The 17,514-nt window shown below is 38.9% G+C and overlaps 3 protein-coding genes across 3 annotated transcripts; 2 read left to right on the top strand and 1 right to left on the bottom strand.

Moving 5' to 3' along the window:
• Positions 1–3,817: 3,817 nt before the first annotated feature.
• LOC117623586 (putative leucine-rich repeat receptor-like serine/threonine-protein kinase At2g24130) lies at positions 3,818–7,113 on the top strand. The gene is made up of 2 exons (XM_034354630.1): positions 3,818–6,359; positions 6,794–7,113. Exons 1-2 carry the CDS (start codon positions 3,818–3,820, stop codon positions 7,111–7,113), a joined length of 2,862 nt encoding a protein of 953 aa, XP_034210521.1.
• Positions 7,114–9,575: 2,462 nt separating this feature from the next.
• On the bottom strand, positions 9,576–11,947 carry LOC117621116 (heat shock 70 kDa protein-like). Its single transcript, XM_034351418.1, has one exon. The coding sequence runs from the start codon at positions 11,643–11,645 to the stop codon at positions 9,681–9,683; it is 1,965 nt and encodes a 654-aa protein (XP_034207309.1). The 5' UTR covers positions 11,646–11,947; the 3' UTR covers positions 9,576–9,680.
• A 3,081-nt stretch (positions 11,948–15,028) lies between these two features.
• Positions 15,029–17,380, top strand: LOC117621115 (heat shock 70 kDa protein-like). The gene has a single exon (XM_034351417.1). The coding sequence runs from the start codon at positions 15,243–15,245 to the stop codon at positions 17,205–17,207; it is 1,965 nt and encodes a 654-aa protein (XP_034207308.1). The 5' UTR covers positions 15,029–15,242; the 3' UTR covers positions 17,208–17,380.
• The last annotated feature ends 134 nt before the right edge of the window (positions 17,381–17,514 follow it).

Below are 17,514 nucleotides of genomic sequence, written 5' to 3'. Positions count from 1 at the left end.
TGATGGAGCATCTATGGGCAGTGAAAGGCAATGAAGATGAATGATGGAGCATAGATGCTTTGGTTATGTTTTATTTAGTTTTGGTTAGGTTGTGTTGTATTTTTATTTATTATGGTTTGGTTATGGTTGGTTATTATTATTGTGCCTTGTTTGTAATTTTTTTTATTTTTATTATGTTTTGTTTGAAGTATGGAATATGTTGAATAAAAAGGTAATTTATTGAATGCTTTGTTTATTAAATAAAGAAATCTAATACAAGTCATTAAAAAAGTAATCTAATACATGAATTACAACAACTTTAATAGAAAACATGAAAAATAAAAATACATAAAAGGTATGCTAACTAATTTAATGGTTTCCATCATTTAACCAATCTGTGTTGCTAGGCCCATCATCCCGGAAAAGTCTTCTTCTCATAACATCCCTTCGTTCTAGCTTCCAAAATTGTTTTGTTTCAAGGGACATATGACTTGTATCCATCGCCATGGTTTCCCGATCCGTCTTGTCCATATCTTTTTTGCGCAAATACTCCCTTTCTCGTGCATACTCAGCTTGAAGGGCCAACTCGTTATCTTGGCGTTTTTGCTCCATTTCTATTCTTATGCTGTTTTGCCTTGCAATTTCCTCCAAAAATTGTGAATTTTGATTGCTTGAATTACCCGCTTTCTTCTTCTTCGCGGCCTTTCGGCCAATGGGCCTCGGCTCCTTTTCAATGGGTGAGTCTTGACTCATAGGAGAATCGAGAGGTGAATCCGATGTCATTGAATCACGGAGTGGCGTCTCGTTTAACACAACCTCCGGACCCGTCGGAATAATTATGAAGCGTTTGCAATATTTCACCACCTCCCAACATTCATGATGAGTGAAACTTTTTTTGCCACCCCCGGTTGCACCGAACCACATTTGTGCTTGAATCATCTATTTAACAAAAAAATGGAAATGCAATAAATATTTAACAAAAAAATGGAAATGCAATAAATATTTAACATATTGAAAATGCAAGCAATATTAACAAAATATTGAAAATGCATGAAATATTAACAACATATTGAAAATGCAAGCAATATTAACAAAATATTGAAAATGCAAGAAATATTAACAAAATATTTAAATTGCAAGAAATATTAACAAAATATTGAAAATGCAAGCAATATTAACAAAATATATATATTAGGAGATTAAACTTAATAAAACAAAAATTATAAAATACTTACCTCGTTAGTACGATTTTGCCCACTTCTATAGTTGTCCATCGCTTTTGCTAGGGCATTTCTCCATTTACCCAACTCTTTATTCAGAATTTTCCACCTACTGGATAATGTCATCTCCGTACGAGTAGACCCCGGAATTTTTTCACAAAATTCGGCATGAATTTTTTTCCACATATGAAAAAATTTCATTTCATTGCCGGACACGGGACAATGACAAATTTGGAGCCAAGCCTCACACAAGGAAACATCTTCAATTGTGCTCCAAGCCCCTCCGGTTTCGATAGAACAAGCCATAAAAATATGAAATCAAAATGCTAGATGAAAAAGAGGAAAATGTTGAGTAAAAAGAGTGAATAATAGTATAAGTATAATGAAATGTAAGAGTATTGGTGTTGAAAGTGAAGGGTATTGATAGGTATTTATAGAAAAAAAAATATTAGAAATTTTAAAAAAAATTTACGATTTTTTTTCATATTTTTTTTTGCCCAAAAAAGCCTCAGCCGTTGGATTAATTTGGAGAAGCAGATCAGAAGGCTGGGGAGGCGACACGTGGCACACAACCGTTGGAGCTGACGTCAGCGCGCGCTGGTTCAAATTTTTTTACCGTTGGCTCGTGCATTGCACGCGCCAACGGTAAAAAAATTTGAAACGCGCTCGCTGACGTCAGCGTGACGCGAGGCTGACGTCAGCAACACGCGAGTTGGACCTCGTGCTGGTCTCGCCTTCAGGCTGGCCCGAGTTGGTGGGTCCCACACCACCCCCGGGCCTGGGCTGCACGCTGAAGCGACTTTTTTTTTTTTTTTTCCTGCCCTTGCCTTGGGCTGGCCTGCATTGCTGGAGCTGCTCTTAATGGTGCATATCCTAAGGCTGTGAAGAACTTAAATAGAGACTAGAATTGTAGGCTGAGTTCATTGGTTTTAGGAATCTGGCTGATGTAGGAAAGGTAAATGAAATGAAATGAAAGTTAAGGACCCGTTTGATAATCATTTCAATTTTAGTTTTTATTTTTTATTTTTTGTGTTAGACTTAGAATATAGAGGACAAAGAGGGAGAATGGAAGTAAGAATGAGAGTGAAGATGAGATTAAGAGGGAATATGAGAGGATGAGAGGACGGAGTAACAAAAGTGAAAACAAAAACTAAAAACTGAAATTTATTTAAAATTATTTTCACTTTTGTTATTTCTCGCTCCCGTCCTCCCCTCTCATCCTATCTTTCAAACGATTATCAAATGGGCCCTAATAATTTGGGTACTTGTTTAGCTTTCTCCAATGTTGTATGGGAAAAATAACTTCATTTGCCAGCTTCATTTAGTCAATATTGGATTTTCAGAGTTTGCTTACTGTAGGGAGTGGAATGCTGTCATCTTTCAAGTTTCCCATTCAATCCATTCAAACAAATAATTAGAGGCCTGTAGTCCCGGAAAAGAGTATACAAACTCAGTGCCCTCATACACAAGGTTCAACTACACACCAAGACAATATAAAATGTCAACTCCCTCCTCTCTTCTCCCTCTATTGTGCTTTCAGTCTTTGCGTGCCGAGATGACCAAAACATTTCCGATCTTAATGATTTCTGCAAGGATGTCCTAAATGTAGACGGTCCGATCGTTAAATACATTTATTAGTAGGAAGGATGTGCTCTTACAACAAGGACATCCTTAACATAAACAAATTATATATGTATATATTGTTAGATTTCTATAGGAGTCCGTAATCTTTCACAGAAATACATAGAAGACATGCATGGCGTCATCTTCTTTGAGTACACGATCTCTAAATTCATTCAATCGTAGCAGAAAAACACAAACAAAAAGGCACAAACGGCTTAAGACTTCTGCTCTCTCTTTATGATGAGTTTAGGGTTAGAGAACGTGTCTGATGAGAGCAAGGTCTTAAGCTTGTATAGGGCTAGGTCAAGTCATCTCTACTCATCACCAAGAGCCAACTTGACTAACACTCTAAGACCATCAAGCAACGGTTCATGCAAAAGGAAATAAATAGGACCCCTTTAATTGGCTTCAAAACTTTCCTTATTTCACAAGGTTCCGGGCCTCAAGGTATAACCTAATTTAAACTCTTATTGAACCTTATATAACTTAGTATCTAGTGCACCAATCTAAATAGGAATATAACATATATATATATATATATATGCCTGCCAATCATATGGCAAGCTTCATGTCAGTTGAGATTGCACTTGGCCTACCAAAATAGAAATATCACCCATCAACCCATCACAATTTCTTATGCTGTCCTCTGTCTAGCTATCAATTTATATATGTTCAAGTTGATAATCTACCATCATGGTTGAAACCACTTTATGGAAGGATAAAGAGTTTCCCCAGTCCCTCCACAAATCATAGCCTCCATTGAATTCTTATTCCAAAATATCATTTTCCACCTTCTCTCCAATCTCTCTTAGTACCATCTCTTTCTGCATCTCTATTCTCCATTGAGTGTGTGCTTCACACTCTTAAAATATGTTCTTGACTCACTATTTTGAACTTACTATTATGAAGCATGATGAAAGTAGAACAGAAGAAAATCTCATAAACAAATATTATTAGGCTCTTTCAGTTTATCCAGTATGATCTTGGTCGAAACCATGTTTTTTCTTCTGTTCCAGCATTTGGTTTTAACATCTGGGAATGCAGTTATAGGTCATCACCACCATCCTCATCACTCTTTGCTTGCAGACAAGGCTGTTCTTCTGGAGTTCAAGAAAGCCATTGTATATGATCCACATTCCACACTAGCTAATTGGAACGAAGCTACCGGTGTCTGCAACTTCACTGGTGTCAGCTGCAACAAAAAGCATCATCGCGTATCAGAACTCCTTCTGCAGGATTATGAGCTTGTAGGGCGGCTTTCTCCTATCATTTCGAATCTAACAGGCCTTCGTAACCTATCGCTCGTAGGCAACCATTTTTACGGAACTATCCCTTCTGAAATTGCCTTGCTAAGGCGCCTCCATCATCTTCTGCTTGATAGGAACAGCTTTCATGGTTCAATACCTGATTCCTTAGCCCTTCCTTCACAGCTCACTATAGTTAGTCTATTGCAAAATAATTTAACCGGTGCCATTCCACCTACATTTTTCTCCAACTGCACTATGTTAAAGGTTTTAGACCTTTCCAACAACTTTCTTTCTGGAAAAATTCCAATTGAGATTGGAAATTGTCCAAATCTATGGAGCCTCAATTTATACAACAACCAGTTCACTGGAGAGCTTCCTCTGTTTTTGACCAATAACTCACTGGCCAATTTAGATGTAGAATATAACCATCTTTCTGGTGAACTGCCTATCAAATTTGTACAAAAGTTGCCAAATATTGTCTATCTTCATTTGTCTAATAACAATATGATAAGCCATGATGGCAACACAAATCTCAACCCATTCTTCACTGCCCTCACAAATTGCACTAGTCTAGAGGAGCTTGAATTGGCTGGCATGGGCCTCGGAGGAGTATTGCCTAGTTCCATTGGCGGCCTTGGTATCAACTTTTCAAATCTGTTGCTGCAAGAAAACCAAATCTTTGGCTCAATTCCTCCAAATATAGGTAATCTTTCTAAGCTTGTGGTGTTGAATTTGACCTCCAATCTTTTGAATGGAACAATTTCAGCAAACATAAGTCAGCTGTCAAACTTGGAACAGCTTTTCTTATCACACAACCTTTTCGCCAGTGCAATTCCGCCGGCATTGGGGCAGATGACTCACCTCGGCCTGCTTGATCTGTCTCACAATACGTTCTCTGGTGATATTCCAAGCAGTATAGGAAATTTGGTTAGGCTGAACTATCTGTTCCTCAACAACAACCTCCTTTCCGGATCAATACCTCCAACATTAGTACACTGCACAGAATTGTACAAGCTTGACTTATCATACAACAGATTGACAGGGAGCATCCCCCCAGAATTATCAGGTTTGAGTGAGATCAGGATTTTTATTAACCTGTCACATAATCAGCTTGAAGGGCCCATACCGATTGAGCTCAGCAAACTGAAAGATGTTCAAGAGATAGATCTTTCATCAAATAACCTAAGTGGAAGTATCTTTCCACAGATATCAAGCTGCATTGCATTGACCCTGATAAACTTCTCACACAATTCTTTGGAAGGGAAACTTCCAGATTCCATAGGTGAGCTAAAGAACCTTGAGTCCTTTGATGTTTCAGGAAACCACTTGTCTGGAAGGATTCCGCTAAGCCTCAACAAAATTCGAACACTCACATATTTAAATCTTTCTTTCAATAACTTTGAAGGAAGGATTCCCTCTGGTGGCATCTTTGAATCAGTCTCATATTCATCTTTCTTGGGAAATCAGCACCTTTGTGGTCCAGTTGCTGTCAAACCTGTTTGCCCTCAGAAAAATCGTCTGTTTCGTACACGCATTTTCTTAATCATATTCACCTTAGTCATATTCATATCAACATCCTTGTCAATAATATGCTGTGTGATTGCATTCCGGCACATTAAGGCACTAATTTCAGCTGAGAGGACTGAGACAGCAAGAAAACCCACACAACCAGAATTGGTTCATAATTTCCCAAGAGTTACATATCGAGATCTGTCGGAGGCCACTAGTGGATTTGATGATCAGAGACTGCTTGGGATGGGCAGCTATGGACGCGTCTACAGGGGAGTTCTTCCGGATGGGACAACTATAGCAGTCAAGGTCTTACATTTACAATCTGGGAATTCAACAAAGAGTTTTACCAGAGAATGCCAAGTCTTAAGGCGAATTAGGCACAGGAACCTCATAAGGATCATAACAGCATGCAGTCTACCTGATTTTAAGGCTATTGTTCTTCCTTATATGGCAAATGGTAGCTTGGATAGCCGTCTCTATCCACATTCACAGGCAGGTCTAAGCTCAGGTTCTTCTGATTTGAGCCTGATCCAAAGACTGAACATTTGCAGTGACATAGCTGAAGGGATGGCCTATCTACATCACCACTCTCCAGTCAGAGTTATACATTGTGACCTAAAGCCAAGCAATGTTCTACTCAATGATGATATGACAGCTTTAGTTTCTGATTTTGGGATTGCAAGATTGTTGATCGCCGGAGGAGCAAATTCAGCTCTTGAGGACATGGGAAACTCTACTGCAAATATGTTATGTGGATCAATCGGATACATAGCACCAGGTAAAGTTCTATCCTCTGCTTAAGCGATTCGTAAAACCAAACAAATAGAGAACAAGGGTTGTTCACAACTACATTTATCAATCAGGCAATGTAAATTGGGACTTGTAGCACTGATTTCTGAGTACAAGTAAAATCTGTGCAAAGTAACTAAGATCAATAATTCATTTCTTCTTTTGTTTATTTTCACATTGAAGCCATTTTGAAGAGTAAAGGCAGAGCTCATTCAACTTATATCATCAGTTAACTATGGAAACAGTAAAAATAACCATAATGATAAGAAATCTCTACCCAAGTCAATTTTAGGTCCATTTATTAGTTCACACTCAATCCCTTGTATGCAGAGTATGGGTTTGGATCTAATGCATCAACAAAAGGCGACGTTTACAGCTTCGGCATTCTGGTCCTAGAGATGGTGACAAGAAAAAGGCCAACAGATGACATGTTTGTTGGAGGGTTAAGCCTGCACAAGTGGGTGAAGAACCATTATCATGGGAGGGTGGAAAAGGTAGTTGACTCTTCCTTGATGAGAGCTTTTAGGGATCAGCCACCTGAGGTGAAAAAAATGTGGGATGTTGCAATTGGAGAATTGATAGAGTTGGGAATTCTCTGCACACAGGAGTCCTCGTCCACTAGGCCTACAATGCTTGATGCAGCAGATGACTTGGATCGACTGAAGAGATATCTCTGTGGAGATACAACTGCAACATTTGCCTCTTCCCTAGGAATTTCTTCTTCTACCCTAGAGGATGATTAGCATCTGCCCTACCCTTTGAGCCTACATTGAAAAATGCTTTTCTGATTTACACTCTTGTACACAATAAGAACAAGCAGTATAGTTGGATATTTGAAAATGGTGTTGTCATTAGCTAAATTTGAGTCCAATTAGCAAATATTGTGGGTCAAGTCATATCATACATAGCATGCATATGGCAATCTGAAATAATTGAAAGTTGCTCATCTGCATCAATGGCACAATGCAAGCAATCAATCTGTTTACAATCATTTGCTACTTGCAGATACACTCATAATACTATAAAGCAGAAATTGAAAAAAAAAAATCCATAAACATTAAACATGGTAGGAATAGATTTCTCTTACAGGAAACAATACAATACCCAAAAAAATGGTAATTGTTAGCATTGTATTATGCACTAGCGAAAGAAACTCTCATGCCACAAGAATAACACTTTTTACTATCCCAGCCAATAACACAATAACACGTAGGATAATTTTTTCATGTGTCATTGTGTTATTGACCGGGGAGAGCAAAACAGTGGTATTCCCGTTACAAAAAAGTTTTTTTTTTTTTTCCACATAAGCATATGTGACTGTGACAATGAAGTTGAGTGGGTTATGGTGATCCTGACATCAACCACTAACAATTAGGAAAGATAAGAACAGATTAGGACACCCAAGTTGCAGAAAATTGCATATTAATAAATCATTAAAGATAGAAAACATGATGATTAAGAAGCAAAGCGCTGCCCTGTTGCAGATTATAATAGGGAGATTCACTATTATACCCAATATGGGGGCCCAAATTATAAAAATACCCTATATAAAATGGACTTTAGAAACACACCCAAAGTCCATTTACAACATAAAAAAAAGCTTTTAACTTCTTATAAATTACAAAACTGCCATCAATTTCTTAAAACAAGCCCAACCCCAAAATCTCATAAAAATACCCAAAGCACTCAATAGGGCATCAAAGTAATTTAATAATCAATATTAAATTCAATAAGGCTAGCTATCATTTTTTGGGTTTTTTTTGGGTTTGTTTATAGGAATTCAATTGTGTAGGGTTTATTTATAATATTAGTGCTAGAAATGGGTATATCACTAAATATCTCATTATAAGAACCACAAAAGCACACATGGTTCACATATATAACAATTATAGCTAAGACAACTATGGCTTGGTACATCCAAGTTGCAGAAAAAAAGGCATAATGATGATGAATAATTAATAACCACAAACGTACAAATCCTAACACCAGAAATGCGTAGAGAGAGAATGCAAAAACATACTGACCACTGTGGAAGGCATGGAAAGAGAGCAAGCAAATCAAAAACACAATGATAAATAAAACATGATAGTTGTGCTCAGTGACACAGCCTCCAACCCACTATTCTAGCCATGCTGAGCAAACTAAGTGCCTTACCCATCACTCAAGTTATTAGTCTCTATCAATTTTATTTTTTTTGCCACACCATGGGGATTTGAACCCACGATTATTTGTAAGCATACTAAATGTCTGAGCCAATCCAACTAACACCTCATTGGTAACTCATTTCAATCTATTAGCTTCAACATAAAAATAAAATTTAAAGAATTTTAAAAAATCCAAGAAAGGAGGAAAAAAAAAGAAAAGAAAGAATCAGACAAGTTGAGTACAATATTCACTGGATATCAGGTTTGTCAAATTAGTGAAATTAGTGGCCACATATCAACACCAATATGAAACAAGCAATAATATATACCTTTCTTATGGATGTACAGAGACTTAGTATTTTTATATAAAGTCATTAAATCCCTTTTGGTAATATTACAAAATGAGTATGTTTGTATTTTATTGCACAAAATTTTGAGGGGGTGTTCAGTGACAGAAATTGAGTTCACACAGAATTCCTTTCCAAGAAAAGATGGGCAGAAAGCCACTTATAAGAAAAGCAGGCCCAAAAGAAAACACCACCAGAAGCAGCAGAAACAAAGTAGGAGCTTCCAAGAAGGTGTAAAATGAGCCCAAACAATATTTATACCCACCACTGAGAAAGGAGCAACAAACTAACAAGAAAAAAACAAAAAAGAGAGACCCAAACAAAGAAGACCAACAAAATAAACAACAATAACCAAACAAATCCTAGCCCTAAAGACTGGAGGCACTTGCTTACTTTGCCTGAGACAAATGCGCTTGTTGAACATTGCCCAGATGAAATTTCCTCAACTACCCTTAATAATCACTTAAACTTCTTCCCCATTCTTCCATTAACCTTGACTTGATTCTGCATATCATATATGATAATGAAGCACAATTTTATGAGAACAAATTATGATTATGGTTTGGCTTGTTTGACCACAAAAGCAACAAAAGGGTTCAATGAAAGGCAAACCACGCTCAAATTACAACTTATCTAGTGAGGCCCTGAAAACAACATTATGGAGCAAAGCAAATTTATAATATTCCAGTAAAGAAAGAAAAATGTACTTAAACATAATCATTGTAATTTGTCAGAAAATAACATAAACTTTGTATTGTTTTCACACATTCATTCAAGCAGAGCTCAAAAGCAGAACATCCTCAAGAAACCTCTCCTAGCTTAATCAACCTCTTCAATCTTTGGCCCAGCTCCTGATCCAGCAGAACTAGCATTGCCAAATCCGCCACCGGGCATCTGAGCACCGCCCATTGGCACATCTCCACCAGCACCTTGATACATTTTAGCAATAATTGGATTGCACAAGCCCTCCAGTTCCTTTTGTTTGTCCTCAAATTCTTCAACTTCAGCCAACTGGTTCCTGTCAAGCCACTCAATTGCCTCATCAATGGCCTTCTCAATCTTCTGCTTGTCTGCAGGGTCCAGTTTTCCAGCAATCTTCTCATCCTTCACAGTGTTCCTCATGCTGTACGCGTAGTTCTCAAGAGAGTTCTTGGCATCCACCTTCTTCTTCACCTCCTCATCTTCAGCCTTGTACCTCTCTGCCTCCTGCACCAATCTCTCAATCTCCTCCTTGCTCAGCCTTCCCTTGTCATTGGTGATAGTGATCTTGTTCTTCACTCCAGCAGTCTTGTCTTCAGCAGACACATTCAAGATGCCATTTGCATCAATGTCAAAGCACACATTGATTTGAGGAACACCTCTTGGGGCCGGCGGAATGCCAGTGAGTTCGAATTTTCCAAGAAGATTGTTGTCCTTGGTTCGAGCCCTCTCTCCTTCATACACCTGAATTAATACTCCCGGCTGGTTGTCAGAGTAAGTAGAGAAGATCTGCTCCTTCTTGGTAGGGATAGTGGTGTTCCTCGGAATCAAGACAGTCATGACACCACCAGCAGTCTCAAGACCAAGGCTGAGAGGCGTAACATCAAGAAGCAGCAAGTCTTGAACCTTCTCATTCCCTTCACCAGTCAAAATTGCAGCTTGAACAGCAGCGCCATAAGCAACAGCCTCATCAGGGTTTATGCTCTTGCACAGTTCCTTGCCATTGAAGAAATCTTGCAAAAGCTGCTGAACTTTAGGAATCCTCGTCGAACCACCAACCAGAACAACTTCATCCACCCGACTCTTATCGATTTTTGAATCCCTCAAACACTTCTCCACAGGTTCCATACACTTCCTAAACAAGTCCATGTTCATCTCTTCAAATCTTGCTCTTGTAATTGTGGAATAGAAATCAATACCTTCGTAAAGCGAATCGATCTCAATTGTGGTCTGTGCGGTTGAAGACAGAGTCCTTTTCGCCCTCTCACACGCAGTCCTCAACCTCCTCAAAGCTCTGGCATTGCCACTAATATCCTTCTTGTGCTTTCTCTTGAACTCTTGCACAAAGTGATTAACAAGCCTATTGTCAAAATCCTCACCGCCAAGATGAGTGTCCCCAGCAGTGGCCTTCACTTCAAAGATCCCTTCCTCAATTGTGAGCAAAGAAACATCAAAAGTACCACCACCAAGATCAAATATAAGAATATTCTTCTCACCACCCCTCGACCCTTTCTTGTCAAGACCATAAGCAATGGCAGCAGCAGTTGGCTCGTTGATAATTCTCATCACATTCAGGCCAGCAATGACGCCCGCGTCCTTCGTAGCCTGCCTCTGCGAGTCATTGAAGTAAGCAGGCACAGTGACCACAGCGTTGTTGACTGAATGACCCAAATAAGCCTCAGCAATTTCCCTCATCTTGGTCAGCACCATGGACGATATCTCTTCGGCTGCAAACTGCTTCTCTTCGCCTTTGTATTGAACGACAATCATGGGTTTGTCGCCTGGGCCGGGAACGACCTTGAAAGGCCAGTGCTTCATGTCGCTCTGGACAGATGGGTCTGAGAATCGCCGGCCGATGAGCCTCTTGGCGTCGAAAACGGTGTTTTGGGGGTTCATGGCAACCTGGTTTTTGGCTGCATCGCCGATCAAACGCTCTGTATCAGTGAAAGCAACATAGGAAGGGGTGGTTCTGTTGCCTTGGTCATTGGCTATGATCTCAACACGGTCGTTTTGCCACACTCCCACGCAGCTGTAGGTGGTGCCGAGGTCGATGCCAATGGCCTTGCCTTCTGTCCTTGAAGCCATAGATGACAAAACTCAGCAAGAAACTAGTTGATTATTTGATTGAGAAAAGCAGTAACGACAAAGCAAAAGAAAATGGAGCTTAAGAGCTAGTTGGTTGCTTCGGGTATGATGTTTTGGTAATTTAAATCTGGATGCTTGAAATGCTTTTGGTTTTTTCACGATATGGTGGTGGAGATTGGAGGGGTTGAATTTATATGCGTGGGTAGGGTTCATGGAAATCTTCATTGTAGAGGAAGAGAAGGGGGTGGAAGGGTCGCGAAGGAAGAAAAGAGGCCACGCCAGAGAGTTCTGGAGAGTGGTGGAGATAGTTTGTTAGCTTTTAAAAATAAAAAATTATCTTGGGTTAGTTGGGCTGATATATGTTTTGCTTTTTCCAAAGTTAAGTATAGCCAAAAATAACTCTTGACGAGGTTGAAACCCTCATGGCACGTTGATTGTAAACTCATATCTCTTGTTAGAAAAAATATATATATATTACTCCAGTTAAGCTGCAGGCAGGGTAATTTGTTTTTTTGGATGAAAAAAAGGTTCCTTTTGGGCTTTTTATTTTACTGGACAAGTACCATATTTATTTACCAATTTTAGGGGGGTTCTAAATTTGAATTTATGCGTATATATAAGAAAAGTTGAGAAATAATTGTGGTTGCATGTTTTTTCTTTTTATATAAGCGATATTGTAGACGGGAATTTGAACATAAAATTTCAAGTGCATATGTAATTACTTTTAAACACTTGAGCTATTGAAAAAAAACATCTTCCATTCAATTACTTCAAATCACTATACTAGTACTAGTGGGTCCTTTATCTTATGGTTGCATGTTTTAAGTGCAGCATAAGTGCGCGCTAATTTTCTTTAACTGTTCTCCATAATTACATTGCCAAAATGTGAATTAAGTTTGTTTTTTGAGTGAAAAGAATAACTATAAACCATAATTCATTATGTATTAATTATTCTATTGTATCTTAAAGTACACCATTACTATATAATCTGAAATGCAGTACAGAATTTCAAACCCCTCCCCTCTGTCTCACTTCTCATACTCTTCAACTCCCTGTTTTACATGCATTTATAACACTAACATGTAAATTGTAAATTAAAATGTAATATGAAATGATAATAATAAAAACTTATTTCTAGTTTGTTTATTATTATTATTATTATTATTTCATAATTATACATTCTTAGGTTGTTAATTATGACTTGTGAACACAATATACAAAAGAGAATACCTGTATAAAAACAAAGGTATTTTAGAATACCTCATTTTGAATTGAATGTGTGCTGTGTTGTGTGTTGTTGTTGTTGCCATTTTGGGTTTTGTAGAGAATGTGGTACCAACCTTCGAACCCAAGACCTCTAGGAGTTAGTGCAAGCGCACTTAACCATAAGGGCAGGTTGAAGGCCAGTGTTGAGACTCGTCAAACAAATGACTTTATAGGGGAATCCAACACATTTCAACCATTTGATTTGGGCCACATAATATAATTATTGTATTATCAAGAAAACATAGGGCTCAAATGCTAATTGGTTAGTGATTAATTATAGTTTGGTAATCAAGCACACAGTAGAGTTTGTTCAGAATCTCATTATCAGAATCATGGTGAATATTTTAATTGTTTATAGGAAATATCATGTTCGCTTGTTTATTTGAACACATTTTAGATGATTAAATATTATTTAATTTGGTTAATTATATATATATATTTTTTTAAATACAAGCAATATCCTACTTTAATCTAATCTAATTACGGCGGGGGGGGAGGGGGGGAGATTCGAGCTCGAATGCAGAGTGGGGAACGCATCCGCTTTAGCCAACTTAACTAAGTACATGTATGTTAATTTGGGTAATTTTTTGTAAGAAATATCTTTGAATGTTTGCCTAAAAAATGAATGAGATTATATCTTGCAATGGATTCAAGCGAGTGCATAACGTTGCATAAATTCATTAACCGATTAGCACTTGAACACCTCTCTACCAATAAATAGGTAGCTTTTATTTTATTTTTTCAAATTGGCATATATAGCATGGCGTCTTCGATGAATGAAGTATCAAAATCTACTATCGGCAAGGGATAAACTTGTGATTGAGGAACATTATTGAGCTTGGGTGTCCAAATACAACGTTTGGGTGCAAATATATCAGCATTATTGAAAGGCAATTACCCCAAAAGTGTTTTATTAGCCCACGTCCACTCACCTTCAAATCCCATATCTAATTTGGAAAATTGGTATTGAATTGGACACCGTGTAAGGAAGCATCCACAGTCCTCTGGACAAACCCAAAAACAGAGGAATCTGCTTGTATCAATTTCTCCAGAAGTCTCTGGTTGCTTCTTTCTTTGGGTAAGCCCGTCAAGTTTGCCAAGTACAGCCGGGAGGGGACATGCATTCATGCAAGTGTACTTTCGTTTTTTTGTTTTTAATAGAAAAAGCAGAATTTCTTTAGAACATGGGCAAATACAAGTGATTTATGGTAAAAACACACCCTAAACAAAGGTTATTACATACAATAAATCTGGATAATTAAATTCAGTAAGACAGTGAGAAAAAACATGACAAGAGCAAGCCCACCTCATTCAGAATTGAAAGATAGAGAATTAAGAAGACTCTTCGCAACACCAACGCTCCAAAGAGATTTTAACGCAAAGTGTAATACGAAATAAAAAAACCTTATTTCTCTCAAAAAGAAAAAAAAACTTATTTCTCGTTTGTTTAGTTATTTTCTGTTTTCATAATTATACTTTCTTAGGGTGTTAATTATGACTTGTCAAGATAGAAGCTGTGAGAAAGAAGTAAAAGAGAATAGGTGGAGCAAACATGAATTTATAAAATAAAAAAAAAAATAAAAAAAAAAACAAAGGTATTTTAGAATACCTCATTTTATATAAGGCCCTCACTATAGAATGACACATTGTTGTTGCTAGTTTGGGGCTTGTATACCAACCTTCGAACCCAAGACCACCAGCAACAAGTGCAAACACACTCAACCACAAGGGCAGGTAAAAGGCTAGTGATGAAACAGGTCAAACAATGATTTTATAGGAGAGTCAAACCCATTTCAACAATTTGAATTTGGGCTGGATATAACTATTTTATTACTGAGGAAAAATAGGGCTCAAATGATAATGGATTAGCGAGTAATTATAGTTTGGTAATTAAGTACAGTCACGTGAAATAGCCCAACTCAACTCCGCTCACCTTCAAACCCCAAAATAAAATTTTGGAAATTGGTATTGAATTTGGACACCATTGTGTGGAAGCATCCACAACCCTCTGGATTCGTCCAAAAATAAAATAAAATCGACAACCCTCTGGACAAAACCCAAAAAAAGAGGAGGCTGCTTATATCAATTTCTCCAGAACTCTCTGGTTGCGTCTTTATTCTTCTACTCACCTCTCCAAATTTCTTCCCACCTCCTTAATAGACCAATGTCTATATATACACTTTCATATCACGTCCAAGGACCAATAAGCAATCAATCAACAACAGAAAAGTGCACACGAAATAACCCGAAAACATTTTCAAACAATCCCTATTCTTGAGCTCTTTCAATTTCTGTTTCATTCATATAGTTTCTTGCTGAGTTTTGTCATCTATGGCTTCAAGGACAGAAGGCAAGGCCATTGGCATCGACCTCGGCACCACCTACAGCTGCGTGGGAGTGTGGCAAAACGACCGCGTTGAGATCATAGCCAATGACCAAGGCAACAGAACCACCCCTTCCTATGTTGCTTTCACTGATACAGAGCGTTTGATCGGCGATGCAGCCAAAAACCAGGTTGCCATGAACCCCCAAAACACCGTTTTCGACGCCAAGAGGCTCATCGGCCGGCGATTCTCCGACCCATCTGTCCAGAGCGACATGAAGCACTGGCCTTTCAAGGTCGTTCCCGGTCCAGGCGACAAACCGATGATTGTCGTTCAATACAAAGGCGAAGAGAAGCAGTTTGCAGCCGAAGAGATATCGTCCATGGTGCTGACCAAGATGAGGGAAATTGCTGAGGCTTATTTGGGTCATTCAGTCAACAACGCTGTGGTCACTGTGCCTGCTTACTTCAATGACTCGCAGAGGCAGGCTACGAAGGACGCGGGCGTCATTGCTGGCCTGAATGTGATGAGAATTATCAACGAGCCAACTGCTGCTGCCATTGCTTATGGTCTTGACAAGAAAGGGTCGAGGGGTGGTGAGAAGAATATTCTTATATTTGATCTTGGTGGTGGTACTTTTGATGTTTCTTTGCTCACAATTGAGGAAGGGATCTTTGAAGTGAAGGCCACTGCTGGGGACACTCATCTTGGCGGTGAGGATTTTGACAATAGGCTTGTTAATCACTTTGTGCAAGAGTTCAAGAGAAAGCACAAGAAGGATATTAGTGGCAATGCCAGAGCTTTGAGGAGGTTGAGGACTGCGTGTGAGAGGGCGAAAAGGACTCTGTCTTCAACCGCACAGACCACAATTGAGATCGATTCGCTTTACGAAGGTATTGATTTCTATTCCACAATTACAAGAGCAAGATTTGAAGAGATGAACATGGACTTGTTTAGGAAGTGTATGGAACCTGTGGAGAAGTGTTTGAGGGATTCAAAAATCGATAAGAGTCGGGTGGATGAAGTTGTTCTGGTTGGTGGTTCGACGAGGATTCCTAAAGTTCAGCAGCTTTTGCAAGATTTCTTCAATGGCAAGGAACTGTGCAAGAGCATAAACCCTGATGAGGCTGTTGCTTATGGCGCTGCTGTTCAAGCTGCAATTTTGACTGGTGAAGGGAATGAGAAGGTTCAAGACTTGCTGCTTCTTGATGTTACGCCTCTCAGCCTTGGTCTTGAGACTGCTGGTGGTGTCATGACTGTCTTGATTCCGAGGAACACCACTATCCCTACCAAGAAGGAGCAGATCTTCTCTACTTACTCTGACAACCAGCCGGGAGTATTAATTCAGGTGTATGAAGGAGAGAGGGCTCGAACCAAGGACAACAATCTTCTTGGAAAATTCGAACTCACAGGCATTCCTCCGGCCCCAAGAGGTGTTCCTCAAATCAATGTGTGCTTTGACATTGATGCAAATGGCATCTTAAATGTGTCTGCTGAAGACAAGACTGCTGGAGTGAAGAACAAGATCACTATCACCAATGACAAGGGAAGGCTGAGCAAGGAGGAGATTGAGAGATTGGTGCAGGAGGCAGAGAGGTACAAGGCTGAAGATGAGGAGGTGAAGAAGAAGGTGGATGCCAAGAACTCGCTTGAGAACTACGCATACAACATGAGGAACACTGTAAAGGATGAGAAGATTGCTGGAAAACTGGACCCTGCAGACAAGCAGAAGATTGAGAAAGCCATTGATGAGGCGATTGAATGGCTTGACAGGAACCAGTTGGCTGAAGTTGAAGAATTTGAGGACAAACAAAAGGAACTGGAGGGCTTGTGCAACCCAATTATTGCTAAAATGTATCAAGGTGCTGGTGGAGATGTGCCAATGGGCGGTGCTCAGATGCCCGGTGGCGGATTTGGCAACGCTAGCTCTGGTGGAGCAGGAGCTGGGCCTAAGATTGAAGAGGTTGACTAAGCTAGAATAGGTTTCTTTTTGGATGTTCTGCTTTTGAACTCTGCTCTTGTTCTACTGTTTTTTCTTGAGTGAAATGCTTGAATAATAGGTAGACGTAGGAACCATGTGAGGATGTGATGTATATTTCAGCTTTTTGTGTAATTAAATAAAAAAAAACTTTATTCTGTTCTTCATCTACAAATATCATGCAAATCTCAGTGGTTCTGTTTCAAAAGGAATTCATTTTAACTCTTCTCACTTGTAACTTCTATGAATCAAATCAAGTTTTAAGCTCCAAACAACTGTATAATCTTCTGTCAGCATGTTT

The sequence above is a fragment of the Prunus dulcis genome, chromosome 3 (assembly GCF_902201215.1).
Source record: "Prunus dulcis chromosome 3, ALMONDv2, whole genome shotgun sequence".
NCBI classification, from domain to species: Eukaryota; Viridiplantae; Streptophyta; class Magnoliopsida; order Rosales; family Rosaceae; genus Prunus; species Prunus dulcis.
This window is presented reverse-complemented; position numbering and strand designations above follow the sequence as displayed.

Excerpts from the sequence above, each read along its gene's own strand:
- LOC117623586 (XM_034354630.1), top strand. The coding sequence starts at position 3,818 with ATGTTTTTTCTTCTGTTCCAGCATTTGGTTTTAACATCTGGGAATGCA. Across the intron at positions 6,360-6,793 it reads AATCGGATACATAGCACCAG|ATGACATGTTTGTTGGAGGG; the intron begins GTAAAGTTCTAT and ends AAAGGCCAACAG.
- LOC117621116 (XM_034351418.1), bottom strand. The coding sequence starts at position 11,645 with ATGGCTTCAAGGACAGAAGGCAAGGCCATTGGCATCGACCTCGGCACC.
- LOC117621115 (XM_034351417.1), top strand. The coding sequence starts at position 15,243 with ATGGCTTCAAGGACAGAAGGCAAGGCCATTGGCATCGACCTCGGCACC.